The sequence below is a fragment of the Eretmochelys imbricata genome, chromosome 19 (genome assembly GCF_965152235.1).
Source record: "Eretmochelys imbricata isolate rEreImb1 chromosome 19, rEreImb1.hap1, whole genome shotgun sequence".
NCBI classification, from domain to species: domain Eukaryota; kingdom Metazoa; phylum Chordata; order Testudines; family Cheloniidae; genus Eretmochelys; species Eretmochelys imbricata.
In genome coordinates, this window is record NC_135590.1 from 14,628,271 (window position 1) to 14,643,756 (window position 15,486).

The 15,486-nt window shown below is 42.7% G+C and overlaps 1 protein-coding gene across 1 annotated transcript in view; it reads right to left on the reverse strand.

Moving 5' to 3' along the window:
* MATN1 (matrilin 1) overlaps nucleotides 1–11,678 on the reverse strand; it is a 42,559-nt gene extending 30,881 nt beyond the window's left edge. The window contains exons 1-2 of the mRNA XM_077837930.1: nucleotides 11,591–11,678; nucleotides 6,371–6,717 (exon numbers count right to left, since the gene is read on the reverse strand). Of these exons, the coding sequence (XP_077694056.1) occupies nucleotides 6,371–6,717; nucleotides 11,591–11,678 (435 nt within the window). The remainder of the gene's footprint in view (nucleotides 1–6,370; nucleotides 6,718–11,590) is intronic.
* Between the last annotated feature and the right edge of the window lie 3,808 nt (nucleotides 11,679–15,486).

The window sequence follows — 15,486 nt, forward strand, 5'->3', positions numbered from 1 at the left end:
GCAAAGTACTTCACTTATTGGGTGACCCATGGTTCTTGTGTTATGTGAAGGAGTAAATATTTCCTTATTCATTTTCTCCATGGTATTCGTGGTAAGAACAGCCAGACTTAGGAAGGAAAAATCAAATGCAACTACAAAATGGGGAATGATTGGCAAGGTGGTAGCACCGCTGAAAAGGATCTGGGAGCGTTAGTGGAGCACAAATTCAATGTGAGTCAATAATGTGATGCAGTTGCAAAAAAGGCAAATGTCACTCTGGGGTGTCTTAACAGGAATGTCATATGGAAGACACAGGAGTAATTGTTCCTCTCTTCTCAGCACTGGTGTGGCCTCAGCTGGAGTACTGTGTCTAATTCTGGGTGCCGTCCTTTAGTCAAGATGGTGGTAAGTTGGAGAGAGTCCAGAAGAGAGCAACAAAAACCATCAATGTTTTAGACAACCTGACCTATGAGAAAAGATTTAAAAAACTGGACATGATTAGTCTTTAGAAATAAAACTGAGAAGGGACCTGATAAGTCTTCAAATACGTTAAAGGCTGTTACAAGCAATTGAACTGTGAGCCACTGAAGGCAGGACAAGAAGTAATGGGCTTAATCTGCAGCCAGAGAGATTTAGGTTAGCTGTTAGGAAAAACTTTCTAACTAGAAGGGGAGTTAAGCTCTGGAATAGGCTACCAATTGTGGAATCCCCGTCACTGGAGGTTTTTAAGACCAGGTTGGACAAACACCTGTCGGGGCTGGCCTAGGTTTACTTGGTCCTGCCTCAGCGCAGGGTGCTGGACTTGATGACCTCCCAAGGTCCCTTCCAACCCAACATTTCTATGATTCTATGAAATCCCACTGTGTTCCTTTGTCATCCTATTCCTTGTGGCAGATTGCCAAGCTCCCTCTATCACCCTCTAACTCAGAACCTGGCCTCAGAAAATAGCAGAGATTAAATTAATTCAGTAGCACTTGAAAACTGAAAGTGGGTTCAGCTTAGTCAGCACCACTGAAATCTGTCTGTGGGAATAATTCCTTTTGGCTAGTACTGTCCTACATTGTCTGGAGAAAGACAGTACTGGGGAAGAGATGGGTTGGAGTGACATTGCCTTGAATGGTTTACTTGCAGAGGACACACACACGTGAATTGCAGGGCAGCTGAGGTTTCTGCCCACCTGCAATGATGCAGCAGTAGCACAAATCTAAGTCCCGGTTTCTGTTTCAAAGACAAGACCTGCGGAAGAAAATATGAGTCACTGGCTCCTATATATCAGTCCATATTATGTGTGTGTGCGTGTGTACACGCTTATACGACACACACTCAGATCCTTCAACTGAACTTTGATTAGGGTTGGAAAAGCGACTGTAAAACAGGACCTTCTTGCATGTCATGGACCAAATTGATCCTGGCGTAGCACCTTTAACTTCAGCAGAGTGAAACCAGAGATGAATCTGCTCTCCATCCTGTCAGTCACAACTGCTGATCTCATTTGCAAAAGCAAGTGTTACTTCTGGTAGTCCATCAGGAGTTGATACAGCTCTGGGAAGCTCTGGGAGCTGGGTTCTGTTCTACCTCACCCTGCACATTCGGTTCCAGCTGCAGCTTCCTGGTTATCAATAGAGATGTAAGAAGCAAGACAAGTCAAGCTGGATTGTTCAGTTCAGTGGGGTTTTGTAGAGGTTTTGGCGTTGAATCAGGGCACTTGTGATGTGGATTCACTGAGTGAGACTTGGTCCTCCATACAGCAGAGAAAGAAATGCTAATGTTTTGTGTGATGTTCTTTAGCTGTTGGTTTTTCTAAAGATATTTCCCAAACGTTTTTGTTCATTTCTTTTTCAATGAATAACCAAATCCAAAAACTGAAATTTTGTGTGGGAGCTTTGAAATCCAAATATTTGATTTTTCTTTTTCTCCCAGAAGACAAAAAAATATTTTAAAAATGTTTGGTTTACATTCTCTCTTTAAGATGACCAGACTGAAAACTTTCAACCAAATGAAAATTTATTATTTTGTAAAAAACACAAATTCATTTATTTTCCAAAAATGTAAAATTTTTCAGTTAAAAATTTGCTTACTCTTTTAGTGGGCACATTAAAGACTAAAGAGGCACATTTTAAAGAGGCACATTTTGACTAAAATGAAAATTTTCCATAAAAATGTTTCTTTGGACAGCAAAACCATTTCTCTTTTAAAAAACATATTTAGATAAAAATATTTGACCCCATTTTAGTCCTGCATCATCATTATTACAGAATGGCATCTCAGAAAAAAGGAGGGAAATCATTTGTGATAGAGCCAATAAATAGATATCAGAGTAGCAGCCGTGTTAGTCTGTATCCGCAAAAAGAAAAGGAGTACTTGTAGCTCATGAAAGCTTATGCTCAAATACATTGTTAGTCTCTAAGGTGCCACAAGTCTGCCTTTTCTTTTTAACAAATAGGTAGTCGCTAACTTTTTTCCTTATCACAAAAATTGGACCAAATCCAGCCCTGGTATAAAGGGTCACAAAGCATCTCCCATTGAGTTACACCAGGAAGGAATCTAGTCCATTGTTTTCTGCTCTGCTTTAGGTTTTTGCAATGGCTCTTCCTAAGACTAGACAAAAATACTGTAGTATGTGATTGCTGGATTTTCATTTTTTTTTTTATTGTTACACTGTGAATTATCCATTGTAGACAGGCTTGCAGGAATGTGAGTATCTGCCTGGCATTCTCTTCCCAAAGGCCAGTATCAGACAATAGAGTGCACTGTTCTTTAGCACATAATAAAGTAAAATCATATTACACTGAGCAGAAAGTTACCTAAGATTTTGGAACATGCCCAGCCATCTCTCAGTGAAGAAACAACTATGTTTGCTAGAGAGCTTGGGAGACCCAGCTGTAAGGAGGCCCTGTCTTTGTCACTATTTGATTGAGTTTTCAATCTAGTTTGCCAACTCCAAGCTGCGCTGGGCTACTAGCTAACTGACAGGAGGGCTTTTCTAGAAACATTAATATCCTTCCTTCATTGTCCCCTGCTCCCGCTGCTGCTTCTACTGTCTCTCCCTGGAAAGGTCTTGCTGGGGATAAAGTTTCTTATGCGAGCATGGAACTGCTCTTTAGGGGGTGAGCTGGAGTCAGGTTCAAAGAGGAGGGAAAAAGTTTCCTGAAGCTATTCGCAGTTCCACAGGACCACTGCCAATGCATTCATGGTGTTTGGCTTCAGGGAATAAAGCTCTGGGGGAGGGGAGGAGAGTTCCCTAGCAGATTAAAGCAGGAATTTTGATGCCCTAGGATCTGCATTCGGAAGGAGCCTTCAAGTGTGGGATGAAGGAGCGGTGGTGCTGTAAGGAGCTGCTCTCTGCGATGCAGGAATTTCTTTATAACCCCTGTTGGCCTGGAAGCTGGCAATGCTAGACATGTAGTGGCAAGTCAGACAATGTGTGTGCACAGCACTGCATTCAGTGATAAGGGCCCGCATGCCCCATCCGCAGGCATGGAGTGTGGATTGAGCATTTTACATGGATTTTCTTAGACAAAACAGGGCCATTTTCGATCACTGAAAATCAAATTTTACATTTTTAAACTGAAGAATTTTGGGGTTTCGATTGTTTGGATGAAAATGTGAAAAATGTTGGCCAATCGGGAAAAAAAATCATTTTTGTCAAAAGTGTCCACAGGGATGAGGACTCGAGAAGTGACGGGCTTCTAAAAGCTCACAGGGTAGAAAATTCCGTACATGGAAGGAAAGCAGAGATGATGAGGTGGGAGATGAAAGCGATGGGTTTTGTGCATCTCCAGACTGCTGGTGGATCTGTGCCTTATTTCATTTTAATCTGGCCCTGGGGACAAGGAAGGAAGACTCTAAAATCTCCTCTTTTAACCCAGTGGTGAACAAACTCCAAAAGGCCCGAAGGACAGTTTGGATCTGAATGAGCCCAGGATGAGTTTGAAGCCATTTGGGACTTGGGCTGCAAATACCATTGGGTCAGCTAAGGTGCCACAAGTATTCCTTTTCTTTTCACCTAGATACCATGCTTCAGTGAGCGGAACGGTATAAACACAATATGTTAGATAGCTGTCCTGTTTCTAACAGGGATAAATACATCACCCCATGCTGCCTCTCTTGGGTAATTTTACCATTTCTGTTTCCATGAGTAACACCTGAAAGCAGGGAAAGACAAAATATACCTGTGTGACAGAATGAACAACTTTGAATCTCCAAAAAAAGATTAAAGTTGAGTCCATTCTTATTCTATTTGTACTAACTTGGCCAGAATCATAACCAGGATCATCCAAGAATCTCAAAGCACTTTACAAACATTAATTATTACTACTACTACTAATAGTAATAATAATACCAAGCTATTATGCACTGCCTTATATCCATTGGTGAGTTGAGTGTCATTACATTAGGCATGAAGCATCATTAAAATTAGGTTTCGCAATAGCCCTGTGTGGGAGAAAAGGTTATTACACTTTACACCATTTTACATCTGCCCACACTTCAACCCTAAGTGCCTTACCCAAAGTCACACACTCAGTCAATGGCAAAAGTGAAAACAGAAGCCAGGAATCCTGGCTTCCAGGTCCCCGCTCTCACTTCTACAGGAAGGATGTTTTTGTGATTATGGCACCGGGCTGAGCTTCAGAAGATATAGGTTCTCAGCCACAGATTTACTGTGTGACCTTGGGAAAGTTAGATTTTCAAAAGTGCTCAGTTTTGGCCCATATGTGCTCCCACTAAGTCAGTAAGACTTAGACCAAAATACTGAGTGCTTTTGAAAATCCCGCCTTCAATATCTGAGCCTCAGTTTCCCCTCTGTGAACTTGGGGATAAAAGACTCACGTGAGGTAAATCCAATTGTATTTGTTAGGTGCGCTGATGCTAGAGTGACAGGGGGCATAGAAGTAGGTCCATGAAGAGATCTGATCCCCATCCATTGGCACCATTTTTCAGTAGTGTCTAGTTAATTTCTGGCTACCACAGCCTTTAAAATGCTAGTGTCGGGGTTTTTTTGTTTTTTTTTTCAGGTGTGGTCACATTTTTACCAGAGTGTATTTCTTGCATTTAGGCTTTGTTGGTTGTTGGCTTTTTTGGTTGTTTGTTTTTGCTGCCTTTGGCTTCTTTACCCTCTCTGTTTTGCACACAACTCCACATTACTGGCTTCCCCATTCCTCTGCTGGCAGCAGAGGGGAAAGGAAAGAAACTGACATTCCAGAAATTTTAGAGTTGGGGAAAAAAGCCTTCTTCAAACAGCTGGTTTCCTGATTGGTTGGCACAGAAGCTCTGGTTGCCCATTTTAAGTCCTTGCTTATTTTTCTGCTCCTGTCTTGCTAGCAGAGAGCCTGGGGAGCCAGCTTTAGGCATGCAGGCCCAGGCTGCGTCATGACTAATGTTTAGTTAAAATGCAAGCTGTTAATGAAACAAGCTTTCTGCATGCACAGAAGGGAGAGTTTCCCCCCCGGCTGTCATTGAGCTGAGGCAGGTGTAGCCAATTTCAGAGATGACGAGTCAGGGGAAAGCAGATGCTGTTGTTGTTATATGGTAGAGCTTCAAAAAAAAACTAGGTAAGTTCATGGAGGCTAGGTCCATCAATGGCTATTAGCCAGGATGGGCAGGGATGGTGTCCCTAGCCTCTGGGCAACTGGGGATGGATGGATCACTTGATGATTCCCTGTTCTGTTCATTTCCTCTGGGGCATCTGGCATTGGCCACTGTCAGAAGACAGGATACTGGGCTAAAGGGACCTTTGGTCTGACCCAATGTGGCCATTCCTATGTTAAATACCAACCTAGACCATGATCTCGCTGCCCCACACTCACTACATGCATATAGAAAGAGGTGGTCTCGCCATCTCAATAGTCAAGACAGACAAGGAGTGGGCTGGAGGTATGGGGGAATTAAGGTTTCCAGGGCAACCTTAATTCTGACATTTTCTACCTTGTGAGTTCGAGGTGGGGGTTTGCAAAGGCACAAAGAAAAGTGAGGCACCAAGGCCCAGATCGTCAAAGTGAATTAGGCACCTAACTCCCATTGAAATAAATGGGAATTAGGCACCTGCATACCTTTGAGGATCCGAGGCGAAGATCCCGCTGACTTTCTATGAGAATTGAGTCCCCGATTGCTCTATCTGTCTTAGAAAACCAACCTCCTTGCCACTGCAAAATTAAAGGTCCTTTAGTGTATTTTCCTTGGATGGGATATTAGTAAAGACGGCCATTGCCACAGAGATAACAATCACTTTTTCCCCATCCCTAATATCTTGTGGGGGACTTTGGCCATTTTCTTCAATGTTTCCAGTTTCTGATTAGACAGAAGGAAGGGGAATGGGTGGGAGGAGTGGTACCATCAGGGAGAGCAACACTGACTTCTCCCAATGCAGCAGCTCAGCAGATAATTCACTTACCTTATTAATCTCAGGAGACCTCACACGGGCCCCTTCTGAGTCGCTGAACGCCCTATTGATGGCAAACTGGATTGCCAAGCCCGTCATGGTGCCCGTGGAGAGAGGCTTGATCTTGCGGACTGCTTGCAGCAGGCTGGCTTTGGTCCAGTGGGTCTTGAGGGAGAACTCATTCTTGACTGTGCTGGCATAATTGATCACCCCCACCCGAGTGGCATTGGGGCCCACATCTAGGGACTCGATGACCTGGGACAAGAATACTTTGACCTGCTCAAATTCATGGGGGCGCACGCTCCGGGAGCTGTCTATGATGAACACCAGGTCGGAGGGTCTCGTCCTACACAGAGCACCTGCACGAGAAAAGTGGGAAGAGAAAGATGAAGAAATAAGGCTACAGAAAAACTAGTGAGGTTCAGGGATCAGAGCAGGATGCTGGGGACTCAAGACTTCCTGGTTCTTGTGGGGAGATAGGGTTCTACTGGGTTATGGCAGAGAACTGGGTGTCATTTGTAAAACCAATGGGATGATGATAAATACTTACTTATCTCATAGGGGCAAAGTGGGAACTAATTAATCAAAGTTTATAAAGTTTATACTTTTTAGAAAAGTATTTGTATTGGTTAAAAACATAACACCGTGTACAAATATGTGTACTTATAATGCACAGAGGTGATGAGATAATATTTGGCATTTGTAGGGCTGGATTCACCACTCCAGGTTTATGCTGTTATGCTGATGAAACTCAGTGCAGTCACACTGGAGTAAAACAGCAGAGGGGCAAACCAACTGTCTGAAGCACCTTGATCAGATGCCCTTCAAACGCTTTGCAAAAATTAATACATAAATTCCCACAACAAGTCTGTGCAATAGGTATTGTTATTGCCACTTCACAGACAGATAAACAGAGGCACACCTAGCCATTAAATAACTACCTCAAAGCTCCAGGGGGTCAGTAGAGGTGAAAATAGAACCCAGGATTCCTGACTCATATAACCCCCTGGTTTAACCCTTAAAGCAGTGGTTCTCAACTAGGGGTACATGTATCCCTGGGGGTATACAGAGGTCTTCCAAGGGGTAGATCAACTCATCTAGAGATTTGCCTAGTTTTACAACAGGCTACAGAAAAAGCCCTATCAAAGTCAGTACAAACTAAAATTTCATACAGCCAATGATTTGGTTCTACTGCTCTATATACTGTATACTGAAATGTAAGTACAATGTTTATAGTCCAGTTGATTTATTTTATAATTACATGGTAAAAATGAGAAAGTCAGCAATTTTTCAATAACAGTGTGCTGCGACACGTTTGTATGTTTATGTCTGATTGTGTAAGTAAGTAGTTTTTAGTCAGGTGTAACTTGGGGGTACGCAAGACAAATCAGACTCGTGAAAAGGGTACAGTAATCTGGAAAGGTTGAGAGCCGCTGCATTAAATCACAATGGAAAACTTGTCTTATGAAAGGAGACTCAAGGAGCTTGGCTTGTTTAGCCTAACTAAAAGAAGGCTGAGGGGAGATATGATTGCTCTCTATAAATATATCAGAGGGATAAATACCGGAGAGGGAGAGGAATTATTTAAGCTCAGTACCAATGTGGACACAAGAACAAATGGATATAAACTGGCCACCAGGAAGTTTAGACTTGAAATTAGACGAAGGTTTCTAACCATCAGAGGAGTGAAGTTTTGGAATAGCCTTCCAAGGGAAGCAGTGGGGGCAAAAGATCTATCTGGCTTTAAGATTAAACTCGATAAGTTTATGGAGGAGATGGTATGATGGGATAACATGATTTTTGTAATTAATTGATCTTTATATATTCATGGTAAATAGGCGCCCAATGGCCTGTGATGGGATGTTAGATGGGGTGGGATCTGAGTTACTACAGAAAATTCTTTCCTGGGTATCTGGCTGGTGAATCTTGCCCATATGCTCAGGGTTTAGCTGATCGCCATATTTGGGGTCGGGAAGGAATTTTCCTCCAGGGCAGATTGGAAGAGGCCCTGGAGGTTTTTCGCCTTCCTCTGTAGCATGGGCCACGGGTCACTTGCTGGAGGATTCTCTGCTCCTTGAAGTCTTTAAACCATGATTTGAGGACTTCAATAGCTCAGACATAGGTGAGAGGTTTTTTGCAGGAGTGGGTAGGTGAGATTCTGTGGCCTGCGTTGTGCAGGAGGTCAGACTAGATGATCATAATGGTCCCTTCTGACCTTAGTATCTATGAATTTATGAACTTTTCCTCTTGGCATCACATCACAAAGCACTGGTGATCATACTGTAAAGAATAAGGCTGCACTAGACAAGAGAATCGGTGTGAAAATGTAAAATAGATTGACGTAAGATGACATATTCCCCATGTAACTTCCATGTTCCCTTGGTAAGATCAATAATAAACATGATGGAGAAAACTATTGGTGGTCAAGATGCTCTGTCCTGCAGCTGGATGGAATTTCTCAAAATTGACCATTTTGATGACATTTTTCATCAAAATTTCAAACTGTGACCAAAAAAAATAAATAAATAAAAAGGGTTGATATTTTTATGAACATTTTCCCAAATTGCCCCATTTAGCCTGCCTCTGTGAGGTTCTGTTCTCATATTCTCTGTTAATATTTCATTTTCACACAGGAGGAGGATACAGGTTCTGCGATACAGGGGAAAAGTTCTGTCAGACAAGCTTTTTGACCAGCAAAAATTAAGACATAGATATTGGAGTTGGTCATCAGTGTGAAATGTAACTGAGCTTTCACGCTATTAGACAGATGAAAACAAATATCCTGCTATACGTCCATGAGGAGAGATCATCAGGTGGGTTTCCTGAAAGACTCTAGTGCTGAATGTGTCACTGGCTTCAGAATAATGTATCTCTAAACAACGCAATGTGCAGGAGGGATGCAAGGAGGAGTTAGTCAGTAGGACACACTGGTTTCCACTGAAAAGTAACCATTTACTGCCGGGGGGTTGGTTTCACTTCACTGTCATATTTCATTGCAGGAAGTAGAAAACGTCTGTTTATAATCAAGCTTACATAGTGCTTTAATTCTTAGACCAAAAAAGAACTTTATGAAGTGTCATTATACCCATTTTATAGGTAGGGAAACTGAGGCCATGAGCTTTGCCCAAGGTCATGCAGTCTGTCCTTAGTGGATCAAGGAATGGACAATAAGTCTCCTGATTCCCACTCCAGTGCCCTAACCACCATTTGTATTTTTTTTATAATTGTTAACTGCTGCCAAGAAAGAAGTGTTGTACCAAAGCATTGAAGTGTGGGATAAGGACTGACTGAGCCAATAAAAGATTTTGGAATCAACTTTTTCACAAAGCGCTTTTGTATTTTTGTCCCAAATAACTTTTTTTTGTATCTCTTCTTATGAAATTAAAATGTATTTATGGGGAAATAAAGAGAGAGTATTGAAAAATCAAAAGCAAGTCTAGCTAATTGTGTCCAGCCCCAGAAGGCTCCCTAGTCTTAGGGCTTGTCAACACATGGAGCTATTCAGGAAGAGCTATTCCAAAACAATTAGTCTTGAATAACTCCACATATAGACACTTTCATTCTGGCATAAGTGCCTTTTTCCAAAATAGCTTAATTGATTTTGAAAGTGGATTAAATTAAACCAAAAACAACATTTTTATTTTGGAATAAGAATGGCCACATGTGGACTTATTCCAGAGTAGATACTCCACTTTAAATCCATTGTCTACCTTATTCTGTAATAACTTTTATAATAGTCAAGCCCTTATGGCAATGAAACAGAGTTTGCGGAAGCACCATGGTGCTGGTTTAATTAGAAGAAACAGAAAACTGTTGGTAACGCAGAATTAAAACATATTTATATTGCAAGCAGCATTCAATCATACTAGAAATATAGTGGATTGGATGAATGATCCATCTGTCATTTCCTGACTCTGGTAATATCTAGTACTGGATGGTTCAGGTGTAGAGATACCATCTCTTCACAAAGCTGATCAGTTGGACAGTCTGCAAAAACATTTCCTTTCTCTGCGTGGCTACCTTATGCTCTGCAGCATGTAGTCACATTACCCTGATCATTTTGTGATCTGCACAGGTATAAATGTTTTTAAATGTCCTAAAATCACTCAACCCTTTTACAAATCCAGCCCCAATATTTGTCTTGACCACCTCCTGCAGCCATAGGTTGGCTGAACATTAATTGTTGTCTGTAACTTCATCCAGTCCCTACTGGATCAGTTAATGGACTGATTTCTTTACCATTTGTACAAATCTTTTTCACTATTAGCTTTTCCTTTTGAATTCAACACCTGTTCATTTATTATATATTATTTGTAATACCACAGTGTCTAAGAGCCCCCAACATGACCAGAACCTCACTGTTCTAGGTGCTTTAAAAACACCGAAGACGCCGACAGCCCCTGCCCCAAAGGCCAGAGACAAAAGGTGTAGACAGACAGACTGGAGTACAAGGAAACAATGTGACAGTATTGTTCAGCATGATAGGCAGTGAACTCAGCACACTGGCTGCCTACCATTGTCAAGTATTTTGTAGCTGGGAAATGAGGATTTGCAGACATTAAAATTAACCATCCTTCTTTAAGGATGCTCACAGGGTATCTCTTGAACAGCTTGCCTCTAAGGCAAATCCTGTCATCCCAATTCAGGCAAAATCTACCATTGACTTCAACAAACTGAAGGGAATTCACTGGAAGTTTGCTTGAAAAAGGACTACATTAAAACCTTAATAAGGACCAACCTCAAAACCAATCCATTCCACTTTACTCGGAAAGGTGAACCAGAGCTAGGAATGTCTGATCAATCCAGGCCAATTTGCTCCTTGAATTTCCCAAACAAAACCAGCTCTTTGAGGAACGCTTTGAGAGAAGAAGCGAGTTCTATTCAGGAGATAAAAAGGGCACAAGACATCTCCTTTAATGGCAGTGCCTCCTCCAGCTAAAAGGAACTGGACCTCATACTATGCTGAAGACACACTGAAGCAGCTTTCTGTTAACTGTGTCTGTGCCATGCACGCGGCTATTATTGCAAAGTAACGAAGCAAACAGGAGAATGCAGCACAGACATCAGGATTTTGCTGCCTTGGTCAACTATTTGCAAAAGATTCTTTGCACAGTCCTGCAATCTGTTTGGTGTCGTTTTTCTCCCTTTATCCCCCCTGTGTTCACATCCGCCCGAGTGGAATGGCTTCGGGTGGTGAGAAGGTACCACAAACAAACTGACCTCTTCACTTACCTCTGGGCTGAGGGGGAGCCCCGTAAATGCCGTAATCCTGGAAGAGAAGAAACGCAGAGAGCAAGAAGCCAGAGAAAATCCTGTCCATGATTGCTCAGAAGCTGGAGGCAGAGTGGCAGGCAAGAGTCTTGGGCAGAGGTATTAACATGCCACTCCTCAGAGGGGCAGCAGGCCAGCCTCTGACACTTGTGAAATACCTGGGGGGAGGGCAAGGTTGGAGGTGGGGAGGGAGGAAAAGAAGAAGAAAACTTTGAATGACACGAAGGGTCTCCTGGCTTTGCCCAGCCCCTGGGGCTTTCCACAAGGGGTTCATTGCTCGGCTAGGGATGGGAAGTAATAAAGGGGACCCGCAACTGCCCGGAATGTGGAGAATCTGAGACCTTGACAGTGGGGCCAGTGAAAGCAGGTTGGGGAAAGGGGTTAACCTGTCATTCGCGGGCTTTAATCTGCCTAGCCCGGTGTTTGCTGCACTAAGCCAATGGTCTGCGGTGTATGGGGCTAGCATCCTTCCTGAGACTGGAGGGGGTGGGAGAGCGGGGCAAGAACCAGGTCACACAAACCCTTAGATATCCAGCTCGGCACATGAAATGCAGACCTCAGGGTTTAGGAAACATCTGCCTTGTGGTGGGCCCCTCCCCCCCACTTCTTTTTACTAATCTGCAGGCAAAAATATCAATCTGCTAAAGTAGGAGTGAGGGAGCAGAGAGGAATGAAAGGACTGGAATCATAGCTCAGTGAGACACAGTCAAAGTAATGTGAAACAGAATGAGTTAACTTCAGGGGTAAATTGTTACATCCATTATAAAAATTGTACTCTTTAGGATACTGAAAATAGAGAGCGAGAGAAGTAAACCAGGAGATATCAACAGCAAAGGATAGATAGATAGATTAGTAAAACTAAATAAATCGATAGATTAGAATACTGTATGATTTATTGTTTTTAGCAGGTTCTGCCCAAACCTAGAAGAAGATACAGTGACTGCCACAAGCAGCTGACAATCTAAACAGACAAATAAAACCCATGATGCGCTGAGTGAATAGGAATCAGATGTCTTCAGTATCCATAAAGCACTATGCAGATTTAGCGGGCTATGTTAATACATTAATAGTAAGTAGATGCATTCATCACAAAGTAACATAACAATGCTTGCATGTTAGTTGATAAATGCCTTTAGGCTGCAAGTGATCTGCCAGTCTCATCTATCCAGCCATCCATTCACCACCTTAAGCATTCATTCATTTCACTGACACTGTATGATCCCCGAGCCTCAGCAAACCACCTTCAGATCCAGAGGAGGCCAATTCCGCCATTATTATGCTGAGTAGCACTTTACTCCACAAGTGCCCCCCCCCCATGAAATCAATGGGCCATCACACAGAACAAGGTGCTACTCAAGTGAGTCGTGAGTAAGGAAAGCACAAGCTGGCCTTAGAAGAGCTGGCCAGAACATTTCAAAGCCATCAACATCTTGATGAGAAATGGATAAACTCACCAACAAAATTTTGCAGGAGGAAGCCTGGGCTCTGAGATCCTCCCATCTCGGCAGGTTTTAGCCCCAGCCTGAACATCTGCACTGCTATTTTTAGCCACATAGCACGATCCCCGTGAGCCCAAGTCAGTTGGCCCATGCTCCGAGACTTGCTGCTGTGGGCTTTTTATTTTCAGTGTAGCCATACCCTGGGGCCCCAAATCTACTGCTCTTGCTCATGGTGAGTGGCATCTTATTTCACAGGTAGCTCCACTGAGATAAATGAGGCTGACTCACAGAGGAATTGCTATTTAAGGTGAGCAAGATTGGGAGAATTTGGCTGCAGATTACCATGGGAAAACACACACACATATACATATGCGTGCACACACAAAGCTATATATAAGAGCTAGGTATTATTATAATATCTACATAGGCACACATACACAAATATACATCCACACAAATGCATTTATACACTCATATATACATTCACACACATACACACAAACACATATACACACACTTGCAGACGCACACATATACCCCCACCCCCACATAACTACAGATAGTATCAGGGAACAAAATGGAATTAAAATACATGTGTTTTTTGCTTCCACCCCCATTTATATATATATATATATATATATATGTAAAATATGGCTTTTTTTCCTTTCACTCTGCTTGGCACACAAAGAACTATTGGTGCAGACGGTATTGCTGGCCATGAATGGGGATCATTCAGATCCCTCCATAAATGAAGTCTCTATGGCCGTTCTTGCCGAAGAAAATATAAGGTTTCTCTGTGTCATTTTTCTGCTAATTAGCAAAGAAAGATAAATACATTTCAGGTGATATTTTTCACTACGGAGGTTGGGGCACACACACAACATTAAAGCTTTGAAAACAGGGTAAGGGCAGAGGCATTTTGGATACCATACGTCTGCATTTATAGATCTTTAAAAGAAATGTTTATTTTTAAAATATGAACCATAATTTTTCCCCGGGCCTCAGAAAACTAAAACACTGGATCCAATTTTTCCAGAGGAAAATATGCATTTAGGGCTCTTCCCAAGGCCACTCACAACACAAATAGATAAACCATTAAAGGATTAAGCTGGCCCCATTCTGTAGGGCAGCTATTGTAGGTTTCATGTTTCCAGAAGCATAGAAGATTGTTCTCTCTCTCCCTCACATACACATACACATACACACTCCTCTTTACTGAAGAAGCACTTGTTTCAAATACTAGATCCGGCTCATTCCTTCTATGTCCAAGGAGCTTTGAATCAAGGTACTACATCAGGACCAACCCTGCCCTCTTTGAAGTCAACTGTTTAGAGGTAATGGCAAAGTTCATATGTGTTAACCCCTCTTTACCAAAGAAAGCAGAGTGTGAAGGTTGTGGGAAATGGCAAAGAGAAATACATTGCCCAGTGTCTCAGTCTTAGGGGTCCCTGTAGATCTTACTCAAGAGTTCAGTTCAGGAGCAAAATTCAGTGTCAAGTTCCTCAAGCAACCAGGCAAGAGGGGATCAGCAACTTTGATACATGTTTCTAACCTCTACCCTGGGCTCCTTGGAGAAGGGACAAAAGCAGAAGCAATGAGCTGGGCACATGGTGACATGGCCCCTTTACATCTCCTGCATAAAGTTTTCTACAGAGGGGCCAATATCTCTGTTCCAAAGAGATCTCAAGCTGTATTTGCCTAAAGACACTAACGTTGCAGCTGACCCATGGGAAATCCTGGTCACACCACACAATTTACCTGTGACGTCAGCCTCCATTGTCCACTTGTTAAATTTTGCAACAAGCATATTCGTGCTTTCTCCCCTGCTGTCCCTCACGCTTGTGGGGGGAGCTCCCCATAAACATCCACAAAGCCACCTCATTCTCCACCTTCCAATCCCTCCCTAAAACTCTCCGATGCTGCGATGCCTGCAAAAATCTTGTCAACAGTTAGGCCTGTGGTGTGCTGAGACAACAGCTTATCATGCAGACTCTCATTGTTGCCTTCTACTTCACTGCCTGTTTCCATCTGTTGTTTCTTCCCCTATACTTAGATGGTCAGCTCTCTTGGGCAGGGACTGTCTTTTTGTTCTGTGCTTAAACAGCGCCTAGTGCAGTGTGGTCCTGGTCCATGGCTAAGACTCCTAGGTGCTGTGGTAATAAAAATAATAATAATCATGAAAAGTTCCTAGTAAGGCTGTGGAACCCAGGCATGTCCATAGCTAGCAATCCCACCCTCTGCATAATCATTGTCATGATTTCTTCTCACAAGTGAATGGGAGACTGAATTAGAATGAACTTCACAGGGGCAGCGTGGCTCAAAGCATAGGGCATTAGCTGCGGGCGGGGGGGGGGGGCGGTCGAGAAACCTGGATTTTATTCAGTCATTCATTGCCTCAGTTTCTCCATCTGTGCCATG